General features: G+C 44.8%; 1 protein-coding gene across 2 annotated transcripts in view; it reads left to right on the forward strand.

Moving 5' to 3' along the window:
* The first annotated feature begins 6,036 nt into the window (after positions 1-6,036).
* Positions 6,037-17,401, forward strand: part of LOC124343032 (B-cell lymphoma/leukemia 11A-like) — a 32,593-nt gene continuing 21,228 nt past the window's right edge. For both annotated transcript variants that reach the window (XM_046796139.1, XM_046796140.1), the window contains exon 1: positions 6,037-7,126. In XM_046796139.1, coding sequence (XP_046652095.1) covers positions 7,090-7,126 — 37 coding nt within the window. In that variant the 5' untranslated portion in view covers positions 6,037-7,089. The remainder of the gene's footprint in view (positions 7,127-17,401) is intronic.

A 17,401-nucleotide genomic window follows, 5' to 3' on the forward strand; every position in this document is an offset into this window, starting at 1 on the left:
ACAATGTTGACATTCAGCCGTCACTTCCTGTGGGCCATCAAAACTGAATCTGTCGGACTCCCGGTCGCTCTCACCAATGGCCGAAGAAAATGCCAAGAATTAAGATGGACATTCGGATTCCCTGATTATATGCAAGTTATCATCGCTACCGATTCCATTAATTCCCAGCATTGCAAACAGCAGTACGGCTATATCTATATCTGTGACATTCGAAACTGAAATAACCAAACAAACAAACAAACAACGGATTGTTTCTCCCAAGTCACCGTTAACTTGTGCAAGTAGTCGTAGATTGGCGATTGTTTTGTTGACTTGTTGCCCATTTATCCCGATGGTATCAGCCATGCGGAGAGCCAAATAGAAAATGGCAGCCATGAAACATTTTGAGATTTTTTGTTTTTGTTTTTCGAGTCAGCCGAGTCACGATTGGATGAGTGCTCGTGAATGGCGAAACCGGATGAACTGTTACCAGGGGATGTACCAGAAGAGGCGGCTTGCGACATGGATGGCCTCAAATCGAAACCTCTCCGATTATAACGGTGCACATCCGAAGATCCTGGGCGAGTCCCCCCCAAGTTTTAGTCCCGCAACGGAGGAGGGGCTGTTGTTATTTGGCCGGATCTTGGTCGGACCCAACCCGTCGATACACTTGTACGTGTGTTTTTTCTTATTCTTTTTTTTGTCAGGCCTAGAGTGGTGAACCTGAGGAACAATTCAAACAACAGACAAACACCAGCCGAGCCCAGCAAAGTCTTCGCCATCAGCACTCCCGAAAGTATATTGTCTTGCCGATTCTTCATGCATGGCCGCCTGTGACGCGTCTCGTCTTTGTCTGCCTGCCTGTGTGTGTGTGTGTCTTATTCGATTTTATGTTTGTTGTGTTTCCCTTGCGTTCCGGTTTTTCATGCAGTTTTTTAGGTTGTTGTTTTCTTCATTTCAAAGAAAGGAGAGAAAACAATGCGGAGAGGACGTGAACGAGACGAGACATGCATACACGCACGCACGTACATGACAGAGTAGACTAACAGACACAAACACACATCGACAGGTCGAGTATGATGCGGAGCAAAGTCTCTCCTTGTTGTTGTTGTTCTCTTTTTCTTCTTCTTCTTCTTCTTCTTCTTCTAATGTTGTTGATACTTGCGCGCCGCGCGTTGCTGCTGCCGTCGAAACAAACGGATGGGCGGGGCCGTTGCTCTTTTTCTCTTCGGCACATCGCATCACGTAGATTGGCAACGGTAACGAAGAAGGTACAGCAGGTTGACGGCCACGACGGGCGACACTCCCGACCGCCCCAGCAGGTAGTCCCCCCCAATGTTGCAGTGTGAGACAACACCTTTTGCCAGGTGTAGCTGCTGCAGAGGACTTCTTTTCGGTGCGACCTTTTTATAACTAACCGGGGAATGGCTTTATTTGTTTTAAATCCTTTAATTGTTTTCAGTCGAGTGAATCGGACACGGTTTCCAGGTGGTTGAGCCGTAGGGCACACGGCAGGGAGGGACTTACGGGGCAAAATATTCAAATGGGCTTGCGCAACACGGACAATAATTTTCAAATGAAAATCAAACCACCCAAAAAATACGAAAGACACGGAAAGACAGTACCGGTATGGACAGTATGGAGCATTTGTCCCGTAATGTTCAATTTTGGGGCTGACCGTATCAGATGTTAGATTGTTTAAATGACGCAACGGCATGGTGAGCAGATACTTCCGCTTTTCTCATTGAGGAGAACCGATTTATGTCTAAAATGTTGAGGGAGGTTGTGTGGGAGATTTTGGATGCAAGGGCGAACTCAACGGTCAACACGTGGACTTTTGAAATTGAATTCCTAATGTTCTCCTCTCTCTTTTTTCTTTTTTTTTTTTTTGGTTTTTTATAAAAACTAGAATCCGACAAATTCCCTATAATAATATATCCATGTGTATGTATAAAAAAAAACTACACCCAAGTTGTAAGAAGCTTTGGAAAAAGTATGAGGAAGCAGCTCAAGAAAAAAAAAAAGGTGGCGGTGTTATCTTTCAGACCATTCCAACGGTCTCTCCCTTGGCCTTTATACGTCCTTATACATATACGTATATATATATACATACATACACACATGCACAGACGGAAAAAGAGGGGTCTGTCAGTTACGGTTGGACCAATCTTTCACGTAAGATATCCAGTGGCGGGCTTCTTTTTTTCTCTTTTTTTTTTTATAAATATAATATTCTTCCTCCCATGTAGTACTCACTTTTAGGCTCTTTCTCTCTCTCTCTCTCTCTCTGCCGGAAAAGGGAAGAAAGTATCCCTCCCTTGTCCCCTTTAAGGAAAAGTTGCGAAAAAATCTCACAGTTCTCCATGAGACGATGCTGTCTGCCGACCGCCATCTTCTACTTAAAGTGTTGCGTCTACTTGTTTTCCTTTTCCTTTTTTAAAAAAGGAAGATGTGAAAACGCCCAGACTTCATCCGGGAAGCACTTTTTTGTTCCATACGTTTCATGTTCAGTCGTCGTTCACGCCTGTATCGAGAACTGGAAACGTTTTTATTTTTTTTATTTTAGAAGTCCTCCACACATCAAAGTATCTTTGTATGAAAAAAAAAATACCTAAATGATAATAAATAAAAACTTGAATAATTTCTTAAATAAATAAATAAATAAAAAAATATACAAAACAGTATAGATAACTGATTGGATCGCCGGGACCTGTATAGTAGTACCACCATTGTATAAACCAACTGGTGCTGCCACCGTATCCCTCTTATGGTCTCCCCCAATTCCCTACACATGCTATACATGCAGTGTCTTCTGTAGCTAAGAGTCCATGGTATTGTCAATCGCTCTAGCCCATCGCCGGGCAATATTCATTCTGCGTATAACGAAGGTGTTGGACAATGCGATTTGGGGTCTTGACGACCTTTCAATCGAGGGGAAATGCAGAGAACAAATTTTTATCGTGAATCACATCAAGAATCGTAGGGAGTACCTACGACTCAGTGCCAAAAAACTCGGGAAACGGCTGCAAAAAAAAAAGAGAAATAATAGTAATGAACACAAAAATCCAACTGAATGTCTTCATATAAAAAGAAGCGCACACAAAAAATAGACTCAAAGCAATACGACTGCATCATACGGTATATACTACTTGTTTACATATATAAAATGCTGAATAGAATCGACAATACCCCCAGATGAGGGTGGACAAACAAATCTGATTTGGTAGTAGTCTCTTTTTTATTTTGTTGTAGCCATTCGGCAGGGCTACGTCAAAGGTTTCTAAGCAAATAATGATGAGCACCGTCAAACAGTTGAAGCACATACGCAAGGGGGAAAAAAAATTGTACAAAAGATCGATTTCCCAGTGATAGACATACGCTCGGTTAGTTATAGAAACCACAAACTGGGGACACCAACAAAATAACGATGGATGTGTGTGTGTGTTTAGTGAATATTTTCCCGTGATTGTCGAGCATACACTAACTCCGTATGTATAATATAAGGGCGACGAGGAGTTGAAGATATCTAATGGTTGCATCAGATCAAAACTCGCGTTCTACAGGGGCTGCTGATGTTGCGTCGCTGGGGGGATCGGGTGAGCGGGATGGTGGCCATCAGATAAGGAGGCGATCGGTCGACAAGGCCGACAACCTCTTTCGGACGAGGAAGAACCGACGACTGGAACGTCGCCCCACAAAGGTAGTTAACTGAGCGATTATTACGTCGGGGGGATATTCTGCAGTGGAAATGGCCGATGCTGAACACCCAATCAACATAAATATAGTCGATCCTATTGATTGCTTTTTTTTTTCTGTGTGGCGAGCCATTAATTGGAATTCGGCTGCCTGTCGGCCCCACTGGCGACGACGTTTGATTTTCTCCATCAAAGTCGATTGTTTTCTCTCTAACTACCCATTTTTGAATGTGTGTGTGTGTGCCTTGAATTCCATTTTTTTGTTCTTTGTTGTTGTCCTTTTTGGGCGTCTGGCTGAAGTTGGGCTCTTCAGCGATCCAATTAGAAAGAACCTTGCTCCGCCATCATCAGAAAAACGTCCATCGCTTCCCATTTCGCACGTTCACCGAAAGAAAGGACGACTCATCGCTTGTTTTTTCTTTTTTTTTTTTTTTTTTTTTTTTTCAAGGGAAATCAAAAAACGATAATCGCATTTTTTGATTTGAGATGATTTCCAGTGCCACCATGAAGGACTGCTGGCGACAGGGTGCGCTTTCACCTCCAACCCACTTAATTTTCTGACCACTTTTATTTTTATCTGATTTTATTTATTTTTAGTTTTAGAAATGATTAATCTGTTCAATTTCTTTGTCAGATTCTCCGATGTGGGTATAGTGATGAGAAATATCAAAACGAGCATTTCACGACTTCAAAAAATTAATTAGCCTATCTCGGTAAAAGGAAGAAGGGTCAGAGAGAAATGCGTGGCTCGGTCATAAAGATGTTTGTGCACAGTACAGTTACAACAGTCGTGGGTGTTGTGTTGACCGAAGTCAACACTGGCAATGATCCCCCATACCTAGGCGTCCATATGGTTCTAACACGATCGCAATCACGGCCGATGACGGATACTTAACATTCGTTCTTCCATCTTCAAGAAGAACAACGGTATACCGGCGGCCACTACGCAGATAACAGCAATATTATCTTGTAATGACGCCTGCAAAAAATATTAAAACAAACAATTGAAAATATCATTAAAACAACTTTGCATATTTGCAGCCCAGCAAAAACGTGCCGGATGAGTGCGAACGTAAGTCAGCCATTGCACGTGATCCCAATTAATTTTTTCGCTCAATCACCTAACAACGACCTTGTAATTTACATGTTGCAATTGTCGAGTTCTTTTGATTCATTTCAAATGGTAAAGTAGCGTATAAAATCACCCATGTGCGCTCGAGGGCAGGTTATGGGGTACGAATTGTATTAATCGAATGATCGCTCGAAACGATGAAATCAAATGACAAGGTAAGATAAAAGCAAATGAAAATAGAAATAAAAGCGCAAATTTGGAAAAGCTAACAAAAGAGTGAGGGAAGGAGATCTGATGATTTGGCATGTTTTACACGTGCCTTGGTCAGTAGTAACGGCGCCTAAAAGGGATGGGTTACTCATTTGTGCTTTGTGTCACAAAGAAAACGAGAGGTTTGGATCGTTGTGCTGCAAGGTGACGTAGGAACTGACCTTGAAAAAAGGTCTACCAAATTTCAATCGGCTCGTGTCCGATTAGCTGTACACGTGTCCAACTTCAATATACCCAAAGTCACCAAAAATCACACCCATCCCCCAGCCCCCACACACCGATACGTCTGGTAGTACGTCTGAGGTCTGATACCTCAAGCGAAATACCATTCGCGATTTATTCATTTTAATTTAAAAGATTTCCAAAATACGTCGATAGATTTTTGACTGTCAAGGCTGATGGCGGCTTTTTCCCATCTTTTGCCAAATCAAGAGGCCCATTCAATCAACGGGTTAACGCCATTCGACGACTCGTACTGGATTCATGCTCTTTTTGTCCATCTTTGAGTTTCTTTCCTCGTCGGCCAGCGATCGTCACGTCTCGTTCGTGTCGAGTGGGCGCCGAGACCCAATAGCCGCCAACTTATACAGACGCAAACGGGTCCGATAAAAAGAAGAACCGACCGAGGGTGTCGGTACCGCGATCGATTCCCGAGCGAAAGAAAAAAGAGAAAAAAGAAGAAGAAAAAAATACGTCGTCCGGGATCCAAGTTGAGTTCGTGGGAGGTGGGAGGAAAACCCAAATACAAAAAAAAGGAGAAAAAAAAAGCTGTGTTCAGATTGGTGTATCCCGCCACTACCAACAACAACCCCCCCCCCCCCTCCACCTCCCAATACCACCTCCTCGCAACTCTCTTTCCCTTATTTTTCGTCCACGACGCATCAGTGGACGCAGCTGGAACCGTCTATACGCACACACTGACACACACGAGTTTCCCTCCTCCTTTTTTTTCTGTCGGGTGGGTGGGGGGGGGAGGTAGGGAGGAAAAAAAGGGCGAAGAGGGAGGAAGAAGAAGAAGAAGAAAAAAAACAATCGTAGCGGCACAGTCGTAGGGCTGGACTTGGTCGAGTCGAGTCGTGTCTCTCGTTCTCCCTCGTTTCTTTTCTATCACGTCACCCCGTTCACGTTTTTTGGGTAGGAGCGTCGAGTGGCCGCAGAGAGTCGCGGCACAGGCTCACTATACACACCGTGCGCTTCTAGTAGTAGTGGTCTGCTCTGTGTGTGTGTGTGAGTTGGGGGCAGACTGACGGGGCGGCGCGCTGTGTGTGTGTGTGTGTGTACGGTACGGGCTCCCAATCTCTCAGAGTCCTCAGTCGAGTGTCGGTCACCGTCCGGAGCGCAAGTCGCTCGTTCTCGCTCCCCGTGGATAGACATTAGCGCATCTAAACTTTTCACAAGCTGCCACACAGTCGGACGCGCACCGTTCACAACACACGTCTTTTTTTTTCTCGATCAAACATCAACAATATAACTCATGTCTTTTGACTGTCGTCGCCATTGCTGCTAGTGACGCGACCGGTGCTTTTCTCTCTTTTTTTCGGCTAGTGGGTTTGAATGTTGAGTTCTCATCCGCTCGGAAGCCAGCCGTTTCCTAACTAAACTGGTCACAAGTGCTGATTAACAGAAAGAACCGTCACGAGCCAACCCGACGCTCAGTCGACGAAAGGAAACAATCACGGTGACAGTGCGGTCGCTCGTCGGTGTCGCTCTTGATTTGCTCGCCACACCAACAAGAACAAGAGAAGCCGGACAGAGAAAACAACAACACAGATCAAGAAAGTTGGTGACGGCTAGACAAAACTCTACAACAACAACGATGATCCTCGTGTGGTGTTTGCGTTGAACAGTGTCATCACTTCGCCCAGTTTCGCCCAACTTCGTTTTCGTTTCATTTTTGTTTGTTTTTTAAAATTCGGTTATCCGACGAGGGGATTCCGTGCGCGTCCCGTAATACCGGCGCGGTCATCTTCTTGGATCGTTTATCCGGATCATCGGGGCGATTAAGCCAATCCATTTCGACGCAGTCGCTTGATTTTTTTGTATCGAGTTGTTGATTGTTTCAAATCGTCCGCCATGAGGATTAAGATGCCCGCCATGCGAATCGCTCAAGGTAAGATCCATTTGATTGGTCAATTTCATCTTTTTTTTTTAAATAAGCCTTCCTCTCTCAATCGTCTTGTTGACCGCCATCTTGTTGACCGTTAGCGACGAATCGCAATTCTTCAATCCAAGGGCTCTTGGATTGTTATTTTGTTTGTTGTCCATCTTGTATTTGGCGTCGTGTGTTTGCCTCGGTGCCGTTCTTTCGAGTGACGGGAGTAGGCAGGATAGGCTGCGCGCGCCATCCACGGGAAAAAATTCGTTCCTAGGGCGCATGTCTTGCCCTTCCGCTGCTCCGAGTCTGTTTTCTCTGACGACAACTCCGTCCGCGACCATTTCTATTACTTTCATCCCTTCCCCCCTTCCTTTTTTTTTCTTTCATTTGTCCGAACGGCCAAGTGTTAGGCCCGTCGTCCAGCGAATGGTCAGTGCCGGACCGACGTCAACTGACGCATGCGCCAGCTCGCGCATGCTGTCAAGTTATTGTTACACATTTACGTGACACACAGGGATGGATGAATATTTTGAAATAATGAATCGCCAACAAATTGGACAGTTTTGCTGCTGTTGTTTCAATGCAATTTGAGTAATCAGACAGATGCAGTTTTTGGAAAGGGGGGAATGGCTTTTAGATGAGAAATTGGATCGTCGACTGTCCAGACAAACTCGACTGGTCTTAACTCTCTGTCTTTTCTTCCTCCTCGGTGTATTCCTTTTGGGTTCTTTCTTTTTGGTTACCCTTCAGTTTTTCTTTTTGTTTTGGTCTCCCCCCTCTTTTCCATCTCTCAGTCTCTCTCTCACTGTCTCTCGCTCTTTCTGTTATCTAAATTTAAATGTCTCGAACCTGAACTTTTCCCCCTCTTCCACCGAAAAGCCAAGAAATGAAAATAAGACAAGAGAGACAGTGAGAAAAAGGAGTTTGAGAAACAAATTCCGACCGGGCCTTGAACAACAAAACGAAAAGACACCGAGAATTGAGTCGGAGAGAATGGAACAAGAATTAAAGGAAGTTGACGGCGTCGCTGGTGTCGCGTCGGAGACGTCGCTTTCAATTTCGCCGTCCCCTCTTTTTTTCTCTTTCTTCTTTTTCGGACTCTTGATTTTTGCGACCCTCTCAACTTGTCGAAGAGGAAGAAACAGTTGAAGATATAAAGAAGAAGAAGAAGAAAAAAAGAATTATTCTTTTGTCTGTTACGGCTAATCAACTCGGCCGAGTTGATTCGTTGCCAATCTTGTTGGGATTTCGGGCGTTTTGTTCGGCGTATTTTTGGAGAGAAAACGACAAAAAAAGGGAGAGAGAAAAAAAAAACGGGAACAGATGACAAGGATGGCCGTGTCCTGTCGTGCGCGTCTCTATGGCTATTTTCGGTCAAAACAACCCTGTGGGCGAGTGAATGGGCGGTCAACTTGGTGAACAACACTCACACAACACGGCCAAACCCCGTTTCACAATGAAATAGTGGGGGGAGAACAGCATAGGTCCACAGAGTATACTGTATAGTTTGGTCGTTCATGATTTTGCCAAGTTGCGAGCGTATACGAGCGAAAAACAAAATCTTTCTTGTTGTTTTTTCCCCCCCCTTCTCATTCACTCTACCGCGGAAGGCAGCAAACACTTGGACAATGGATCTTCTCTGTTCGTGTATCGAAATGTGTTTTGATTTGAAGAGGGGCCAGAGAAGAAAAAAAAAATAGCAGTCATAGCTGTGGACGTTATTCGGCACAGTGATGGCCAAAGGAAAGCAACACGGAGACTCTGCGGATGCGAGAAAAAAAGGAGAATGAATGGTTGTTTACCGGGTCCGTTTTCACTTTTCATTGCTCCCCTCTTTTGCCTACCTTTTGATTTATTCTACATCGATTTTTTTTTTTTTGTTACTGGTCTGTGTGTGTGTGTTGTTGTTGGGGCGTTCACAATTGAAGAGCGAAGACCTTCGAGAGAGTGACCCTTGGGCAGCCGGACGACTCGCTCGTCATCCATCAATAACGGGCTCGCGCGCCGGGTCCACGAGACGTCCAGAAATCGCCCCTCTGTGATTCTCTTTTTTCTTCTTTCCTCCTCCTTTTCCTCCTCCCTATACGCCATCCTGGGATGATTTTCTTTTCATTCATTCAAAACGCAGCATGCAACGATAATACAACATTCTTCCACAGTCGGGGCCAGTTTATTCGGTTTCGCCGCCACGTCAGAATCGAGAGAAAAAGATGATGGCGGTTTGTTGGGGGAGAGTCTGAGGGCGACTGGCGAGTCGGGGAGAGCGTGAGAGAGTTCAAGGCTCGGTGAGTCGGTGACGGCGATTGTCGTTATACAAAAAAGAAAGACATAAAAATCTGGAGGGCGACAAAGAGAGACGCAAAGAATGGTCACATTGGTCAGCCCGTGAGACCGCCAGAGAGGGGGGCAACCAAGAAGAAGAAGAAGAAGAAGGTTTGACCGGCCATGATAATCTGGGCAGATAAGAAGATGACCATGACAGGATTCGACTTCTTGTGGGATTATTTGTTTATTTATTATTGACTTATATATTTCGGGGCTTTTCTTTTTCTTTCTTGTTGTAAGAGTAACGGCTTCGCTTTGAGTTACCACCAATCGAAAGGATTTCTTCTTCCCTTTTTGTTGTTGCTGGAAAATCTCTTATCGCTTTATGAGAACCGGCAATTCGTCGTTCGTGTCTTGCCTATTTGTAGCGCTACCCACTGTGTGTTCTCTCAAGCTATGGCGTTCGTTTTCTTTCGAAAGAAGGAAGCGGAAAATAAACGAAAATAGTCGATGTAATAGTCGACGTTATTTGTCTACTTGACAATCCCGTACGAATTGAAAGTTCTTTCGATCTTTTTGCAGCACTTATTGAGACTTACAGTCATCGGCTTGACAGACAGTCAAGGTAATACATAGAGCCGGGCCGCTAAAAGCTATTGCATTGACATCTCAGTGTGACAGGTGTCCACTCCTGCGTCCTACTATCCTGTGATTTCCTTCCAACCTTCCGTGTCCATCATCCGAGGTTTTTGAATTCTTTTGAGATTCCCCTCAAAGTCTGTGCGATCGCCCCCCAATCTCTTTTGCGCCATTTATGACGTCAGATAGGTCCGCTTGTGAGTACACCCTGCCGGTCACTCTTTTGATGTTGGGAATGGGACGATCCACGAGGACAAGAGACGGAGAAAATAGAGAATTTGGTGGATCCAGCTAGTCGGTCGCGGCTCTTTGGTGATGGGAAAACGAACACGGTAGACGAACGTACACAAAGCTCAAGCTCATCAATTATACACTCCCCCGCGTTTCAATTGTTTTCTTCCGAAGGGCAAAGTGGCAGAGAAGATTCATCAATCATCGTCATTTGCGCCGAAAGATTTTCTAACCCACAAAATCCCCCCTCCTTTCCCGTCTTCGGTTACGTCTTAAAGGTGTCGATGTAAGGAAAGACAAGCACGTGACGTCAGTTTAGCCGTTTCCCAAATTGTGGTCACAGACCCTTTGGAAATGTTTCGCCGTATCGACAATCCGAGTCGCCGTCACGTTGCTGCTTTTCGCCTTATACAACTCACATACAAAACAACACACATGCCGTGTACGCACAGAGAAAGCAATTGTTTGTCGACACACAGATGGGCTGGTCTGTTTTGTCCAGTTGTCAATCCTATATTTTATTAGTTCATGAATATACGTTACACATTATCAATCACTTCATTCCCAGTTATAACTTCCAATTTTCCATTTGACGTCGTCTGCTAATCTCTTCCTTGTGGCAGTACAGCAGATACGGGGTACTCATTGAATTTTTTCTTTTTCTTTTTTAAAAAGAAAAATTTGGCCGGTGGGTATTCACCTCCAATAACGCCTCGTAGTGCAACAAACATCAGGGCTAATAAATAATCAACGGTGGCGCAGGTGTTTAGCCCCTCTTGTTATTTTCCCACCTACCCTTCCTTCACTTTTTTTCTTCTTCCCATTCTTTTTCTCTCCGCTGTCCCTCTCTTTGTATTTGTATTTTTTTTCTTTATTTTTTTTACTGTACAGCGAATGTGTGCCGGGTTGTGTCGTCTAGTCTTTGCCCGCACCAAGAGGAATAATGAGTTCTCTACTACCGCCTGTCCCGCATCTGATTCATTCGATATTGGTTTTTGTGTCGAGCGGAAATGGATGGTGATGGGCACCGGAACTGACCCTTTTGTCAGGGTTCATTCCATTTTTATTTCCTTCTACACGTTCCGTGTTTGTTCCCTTTTATTTTTTATTTTTTGGCCGTCACTTATTTCAATTCCAATTTCATTTCTTCTACGTTCCCTTTTATGCATCGAACTCATTTATTTTCTGTTTTGCGCTTGCGAGAAATGAAACATGCGCGCCATCAACTCGCCACAACCGAATCGCCGAACCAAAACTCACGGAACAAGTGCCGGCAGTGCCCTTTGAGAAAATAAGACTGCTGGTTCCCAAGCCTTGCCAAAAATAGAAATCAATAGGTCTTAAAGATGATTAGAAAGGGGGGGGGGGGGGGAAGATTGAAGAGAGGTCAGCTCCGAATTGTATGTCTTCGCTCTCAATTTGAAATGAGTTTCCCGGGAACGAAAACAGAAAATAAAATCACACCGTTCCAGAATCTCACGCCACTTTTTTCTCTCGCCCTTTTGGGTTTTCACCAATAGAAGAAAATAAAGAATGAAGAAGCAAAGGGGGGGGGGGGAAGAAAGAAAAGAGCATGAAAGAGGTCACGTTAAGGGTCGTCCGCTCGCCTCCACTTGCCGACCTTTTGGCAAGAGAGCACGCTCTCTTCGTCTTCACAACATCATTTCGTCTTCGTCGAGAGAGTTATTCCATCATTTCTGTTGTTTTTTTTTCTTTCTTTTCTTTCTTTTCTTTCTTCTTCTTCTTTATTGTTTCCGACGCTGCTTACGAGCCCCGGCGCTATTCGGCGCTTCCCGTACGCAATTGACTAGCAGCTAGCAGTTTATAGTGTTGGCGCGGGTCATTCTCATGAACTTACGAGGTCGACATTTCCTACCATTAAGAAGCGACCCCTCTGGTGGTCGTCTTGGACACTTTCCCAAGAGCCCCATCGTTTTGCTCGACACACATAACACAACCCAAACACAACAACAACAATAATAATATAATAACCAGCGTCTCTCTCTCTCCTTAAAAGAGAGGCCGAGAAAATACACAACGACAACGACTAGTACTACTGAATTATGATCCTTTTCTCTTCTTCTTCTTCTTCTTTTTTTCTTTTTCGTTGAAATTCGAATGGTCCGCGACGACCGCTAAAACCTAAAACCTAACGTCAATGTTTTCCTCTGTGGAGCGGCCATATATATCGCATCGCTGGGACCCCCGGTCGAACCAACTCTGACAACAAAAAAGAGGGGAGGGTTCTTGTTCCTTTTTTTCCCTTTTTTCTTCTTCTTGTTTCTTTATTCGAACGCATCACGTGATGAGTATCGTGGACCACCCAATACGTTCGGGTCACCATGTTTATATATATATATATAATATATCTACATATTTCTCTCTCTTTCCTCCCGACCCCACATCCTACATTTTTTCTATCTTCTTTTTCTTGTTTCTCCATCTCGACTCGGAAAAGAAAAGATTTGCATTTGGAAAGGGAAAAATGGGAGAGAAGAAAAATAGAAATGATAACAAATCGATTGTGTTGGCCATCATAGGATTTCGGTGAGTAGATAAAAATCTCCGCCGGGCTCCGTCTTGTGCTCTCTTAGTCGATATCAATACTCTTGGTGGCTCGCCTTCATTACAAATGTAAATCTTTTTTTTTTCTCTACTCAGACGGGCTCTATGCCCGTTTCTTATTGAAATTTTTCCACGTCGATTGATCGAATCGCTCGATATGTGAGCGGACAAAAAAAACAAAAAAAAGAAAGAAATGGCAGAAAAGAAAGCGACACGTATTGATTCGGACGTGTTGTCACGGCTGGCGAGTGGTCAGAATCAAGTAGCCTCTTTCTACTTGCCTCCCCCGCCCACGACGCCGAAGCGCCCAACTCGACGCTGAGCTGGTGGGCGCGCCGCCCGAGCAGAGCCAGACCATAGACCACAGCAGTTGCTAATCAATGTAAATGGAATCTTTCTTTTTTTCTCTATCTTTTCTATCATTTTATTTATTTATTTCCATCTCGGTTTGTATTCAGCGGTCTTTTTCGCCCCGTCTTTTTATTCACTTTGCCTGCGTGCCTGTCTGTTGCCTCTCGTGCTGTACACAGTAGACGCCCGCCGCCGCCTGTACAAACGAACCACTGAGGTATACACACACGGGAGGGAGCCGAAGATTAATGAAGGTTGATTCCACTAGCGTCCACATGATTTATTTATTTATTCCTTTAGCCAGTGACGCCCGTCGAACAAACTATAAGTACCGGTACGCCACTACGCCAGCTCTGCTACGGTGCAGTTCTGAGCCAAGGGAGAAGAAGAAGAAGAATCAAAAAGAGAAATAGAAAAAGTGCGGACATTTCAGCAGAGCCTTTTGGGATTATTGTTCGGTGGGCAAATAGAAAGAAAGAAAGAAATAAAAAAAGAAACGCGGTGAATGGCAAAATGGAAAGTACGTTTAATGGCGTCGAGGAGGCGTGGTGTTGTGCGCTCGATGTCTTGGGGGTCATCTCGTTACCTGGCGACCGGATATCGAGTTCCAGTTGGTCGACAAGCAATAGGCGTCGTTCGATCTTTGACCGGCGCGTCGAGGGCGATGGGCCAGGCACGACTTTGGTGCGTGCGTGCTCTCACTGTCCAGACTCGTTTCTATTCTCATTGTTGGCCAAAGAAGAATAGTGCATAGAGACACAGGGTAAAAAGCTAAAAAGCTAAAAACTCAAAAAAGAGAAATAAAAACCAAAGGAAAAAGAACAAAAAGAATAAGAATATAAAAAGACGAAAAAAAAACGTCGGGGATCATAAAGGTCATGGCGTCGTACATAGTTGTTGTTTTCATTCACACTCCTCTTTGGCCGGGATTGTCGAGAGGGGGGGGGGCACCCCGCGGCCAGGTTATACTTTCCCGAATGATTCACGCGCTCCAACGACCAAACTGGACGGCATCTCTCGCCTTATCTTTCTTTTTTTCTTCTTCTCCTCCCCGTTTTTCCTCTTGATTTCATTCTTTTTTTTTCGGTTGTTGAAGATTTATGAAAGGAAATGGCTTTCGAAGCCAAGAGACGTTGCAAACAGAATGAGAGGTGGAGAACGGGAAGGAGAGAGCTGCGAGGTCAGTGACGAGAGGTCAGCGTGACGTTTCAATGGATGGGCGCGTGAATGAGAGATTGTTTGTGATCTCCGGGGTGGCTTTCATGCAGTTTTTTTTTTTCTTTGAAGGGAGGGGGGAGAGGAGGTTGAGGTCAACCGGTGTAGGCAGAAGAGGTCGTGCAACGTTTTTATTCTATACTCGCAACTCTGTGTAGTAGATGCCTCCCTCGGCTCCCGCCCCCTTCTTTGTGGTCTCTTTTGTTGCCCGTTGTTTTCTCATCAGCGTAACAGAGAACGAGCAAACTTCGTGTGTGACTACGATAGCGAGAGAGGGCCAAGGAGAGATGATTAAAAAGAAAAGCGCACAAAAAATAAAAAAATAAAAAATAGGAGACGTTCATTAAAACGAAATTTCGGTGAGGGTCGCCAACGTGAGATTCAGGTCAGATGCACAAGAGGCCGTTAACGTTTCATTCCCCTCTGCTCTTTTTTTTTTTTTTGTCTTTTTCTCAATTTTAAGTCTTTCCATATCGAGTTTCAATCGTGATTTGTTTCATACTGTTTGATTAATCAAGAAATCATTTACCGGTATTTGGTTTCAAATCTCATTAACTGGACGTGTGATTGAAGGGCGTGTTATAATGGAATGGCACCGAGTTGCAGGCGTCCAAGTAGGTGATAGCAACAGGTGAGGGTTATAGTAAAGTGGGTGAAACATAGCAGCCCTTTCCCTTTGATAGACGGTGGTGATCCCGTCACCTATGTCTTTCACGCCATCCATAATAACGCATTTAGGTAAAAAGGGGGAGAAAGAAGGGAAAGTCATTGATTTTCGTTTGACGGCCACCCATTAACAAACGTCCAACTTCCATATCCTGTAACCTAACCTTTTATAAAATCCCGCTCCACATTTGAATTTTGTTCTTTCTTATTCTGAATAATCTCTTGTTTATTTTTTTTCCCTTTCTCGCTGTTAACTATACACGAGTTCAACTGTTGGAGTTGGCCAAAGAGCAGCCAAACATTATTATCTCTTGTTCTCCATTGGCAGAACAACGGTACCGACCAGAACTGGGCCCTTACAGATTTTCGTGGCCGTCGTTTCGTGCGGCACCGAATAAAACCGGCTGACACGACGTGCCTTTCTCTCTTTCTCTTCTCTTTTCTGCCTCCCAGCGGTTTTGAAAAACGAGAGCCTGTCATTTTCAATCAGAAGATGTTGCACGAATGAACGATGGCTGCTGACAAAGTCTTGGAATTATTTTCTAGAAATAAAAGGACAACGCAGGAAGGGGGGACGTAGGGAAAAGCTTCGATTTTGGCATGTGACGAAGCTGCGATATTGCTTCTTGCAATGTGTACTTTACTCAATGGGAAAAGGCGATAGTTCCTCGCATTTCTCGGATGAGGAAAACGTACAAAAAGGACGAGCCCATTTTGGGTCACGTTTCGGGTCGCTCCCGCCATACCACGATGCCACGTTTGGCCCGGCCAGCCACTTCACGCGACGAGTCGAACCATTTCTGCAATGCGCTTTTTCAATTTGTCATCAAGACGAATCAATGACTTAAAAACTGCCACGACCAGGGCCAGTTGTCGCTTTTCATAAGACGGGACTCGGCAGCTCCTTGCGCTTCGTCTGTCACTTTTCCGGTAGTCGTTTCTTTGTTTTTACTTGCATGAACTCAAAGGAATATGGACGAATTTGGACGAAAACGAGAGCTGAAATTCATATCAATATTTAATATCGTATCGTGAAGCGTCAACGACCACCGGACATACGACGCTTACGCATTCACAGCCCTATAGCTGCTATATAGAGCTAGGGGGCAAGGTGGCCGGCCCAACTGTCAACACATGTCCTGCATCCGGCATGCCGATTAGTAGTTGAGTCCACGAGTGTGTAAAATAATAACAAGTGCTCCAGAAATCTATATAGAAGCGGCGTAGCGTGCTGGTCTGCGTGTGTCTGTGGCAGCGAGTGTGAAAGAGAGGGATACAGACAGACGCAGGGGCAGGACACAGGGCAGACACACACACACACACACGGAGCGTGCGCGCATTGGCTTATTTATAACCGGGGAAATGATGGACGTGGTCAGACCTTTAACCGGACGTGCAGCTTATGGCGCGACACCGCGCGCGTCGAGGCCGCATGGCCAACTGGGCCCATCCGTCACACTGTCAATTCTGACGTCACTTGGCTCCTTATTTTCATTTTGATTAGGGCCCCCGACGGAATGAAACAAGAACGCAAAAATGACGATGAAATAAACAAGAAGAAGAAAAGAGAAAAAAAAGGGGAAAATAAAATATCAGGAGATGAAATCAGGTCGGTACCGGTTGGAACCGACTTCGGGGGTACATGGGAGGAGGACGACCGTGTGGGTGGCGCGCGCTATTGTTTCCCTTTTCGCTGCATCTTTCCATTTCATCTTGGCTTGCGGTCGAGGCTTTTTCGGTCACTATTGATACCAATCTCATCCGACGGCCAAAAAGCCAGCCGTGCAACAAAAACGACAGCAACAACAAAAGGACACACAAAACCAAAGTTGGTGGGGACAGAAAAAGACTCCATGCGAGGATAGAAAAAAACCACCAAAAACGGACGCCACAGGAAGTGTATAGATTGTTGCTACTTATATCGAGATCAGCAGCCACTGGAGAAAAGGGAAAACAGAGAAGAAAAACAGAGAAACGCAGGGAAAAGTACCGCAAGTATCCGGAGCGAGTAGCGCAGAGGATGCTGTGGCGTCCGCTCACATCACCGATCGGATGTTGGCTACTTGAGTGTGTGCACCGACTGCACTCCACCTCTCAAAACACACACACACACACACGGCCTCTAATAAATCGTGAGAAAGGAACTTAGACGACTTAGGAAGAAGCGGAGGAATCTTCCTAAGCTCCAACTAGAATGTATGGAATATCTATAAGTAAGGAGCGGAAGAAGAAGCTAAGAAACAAAAAACGTCGGGGGTAGATTTATTTATTCCGGGTTGCTGCTGCTGCTGCTCCTGTTCCTCCCTCACTGAAAATGTCGACTTCCTTTGGACATTTTTTTTTTCCTTTTTACTTGGA

The sequence above is a fragment of the Daphnia pulicaria genome, chromosome 6, assembly GCF_021234035.1.
Source record: "Daphnia pulicaria isolate SC F1-1A chromosome 6, SC_F0-13Bv2, whole genome shotgun sequence".
NCBI lineage: Eukaryota > Metazoa > Arthropoda > Branchiopoda > Diplostraca > Daphniidae > Daphnia > Daphnia pulicaria.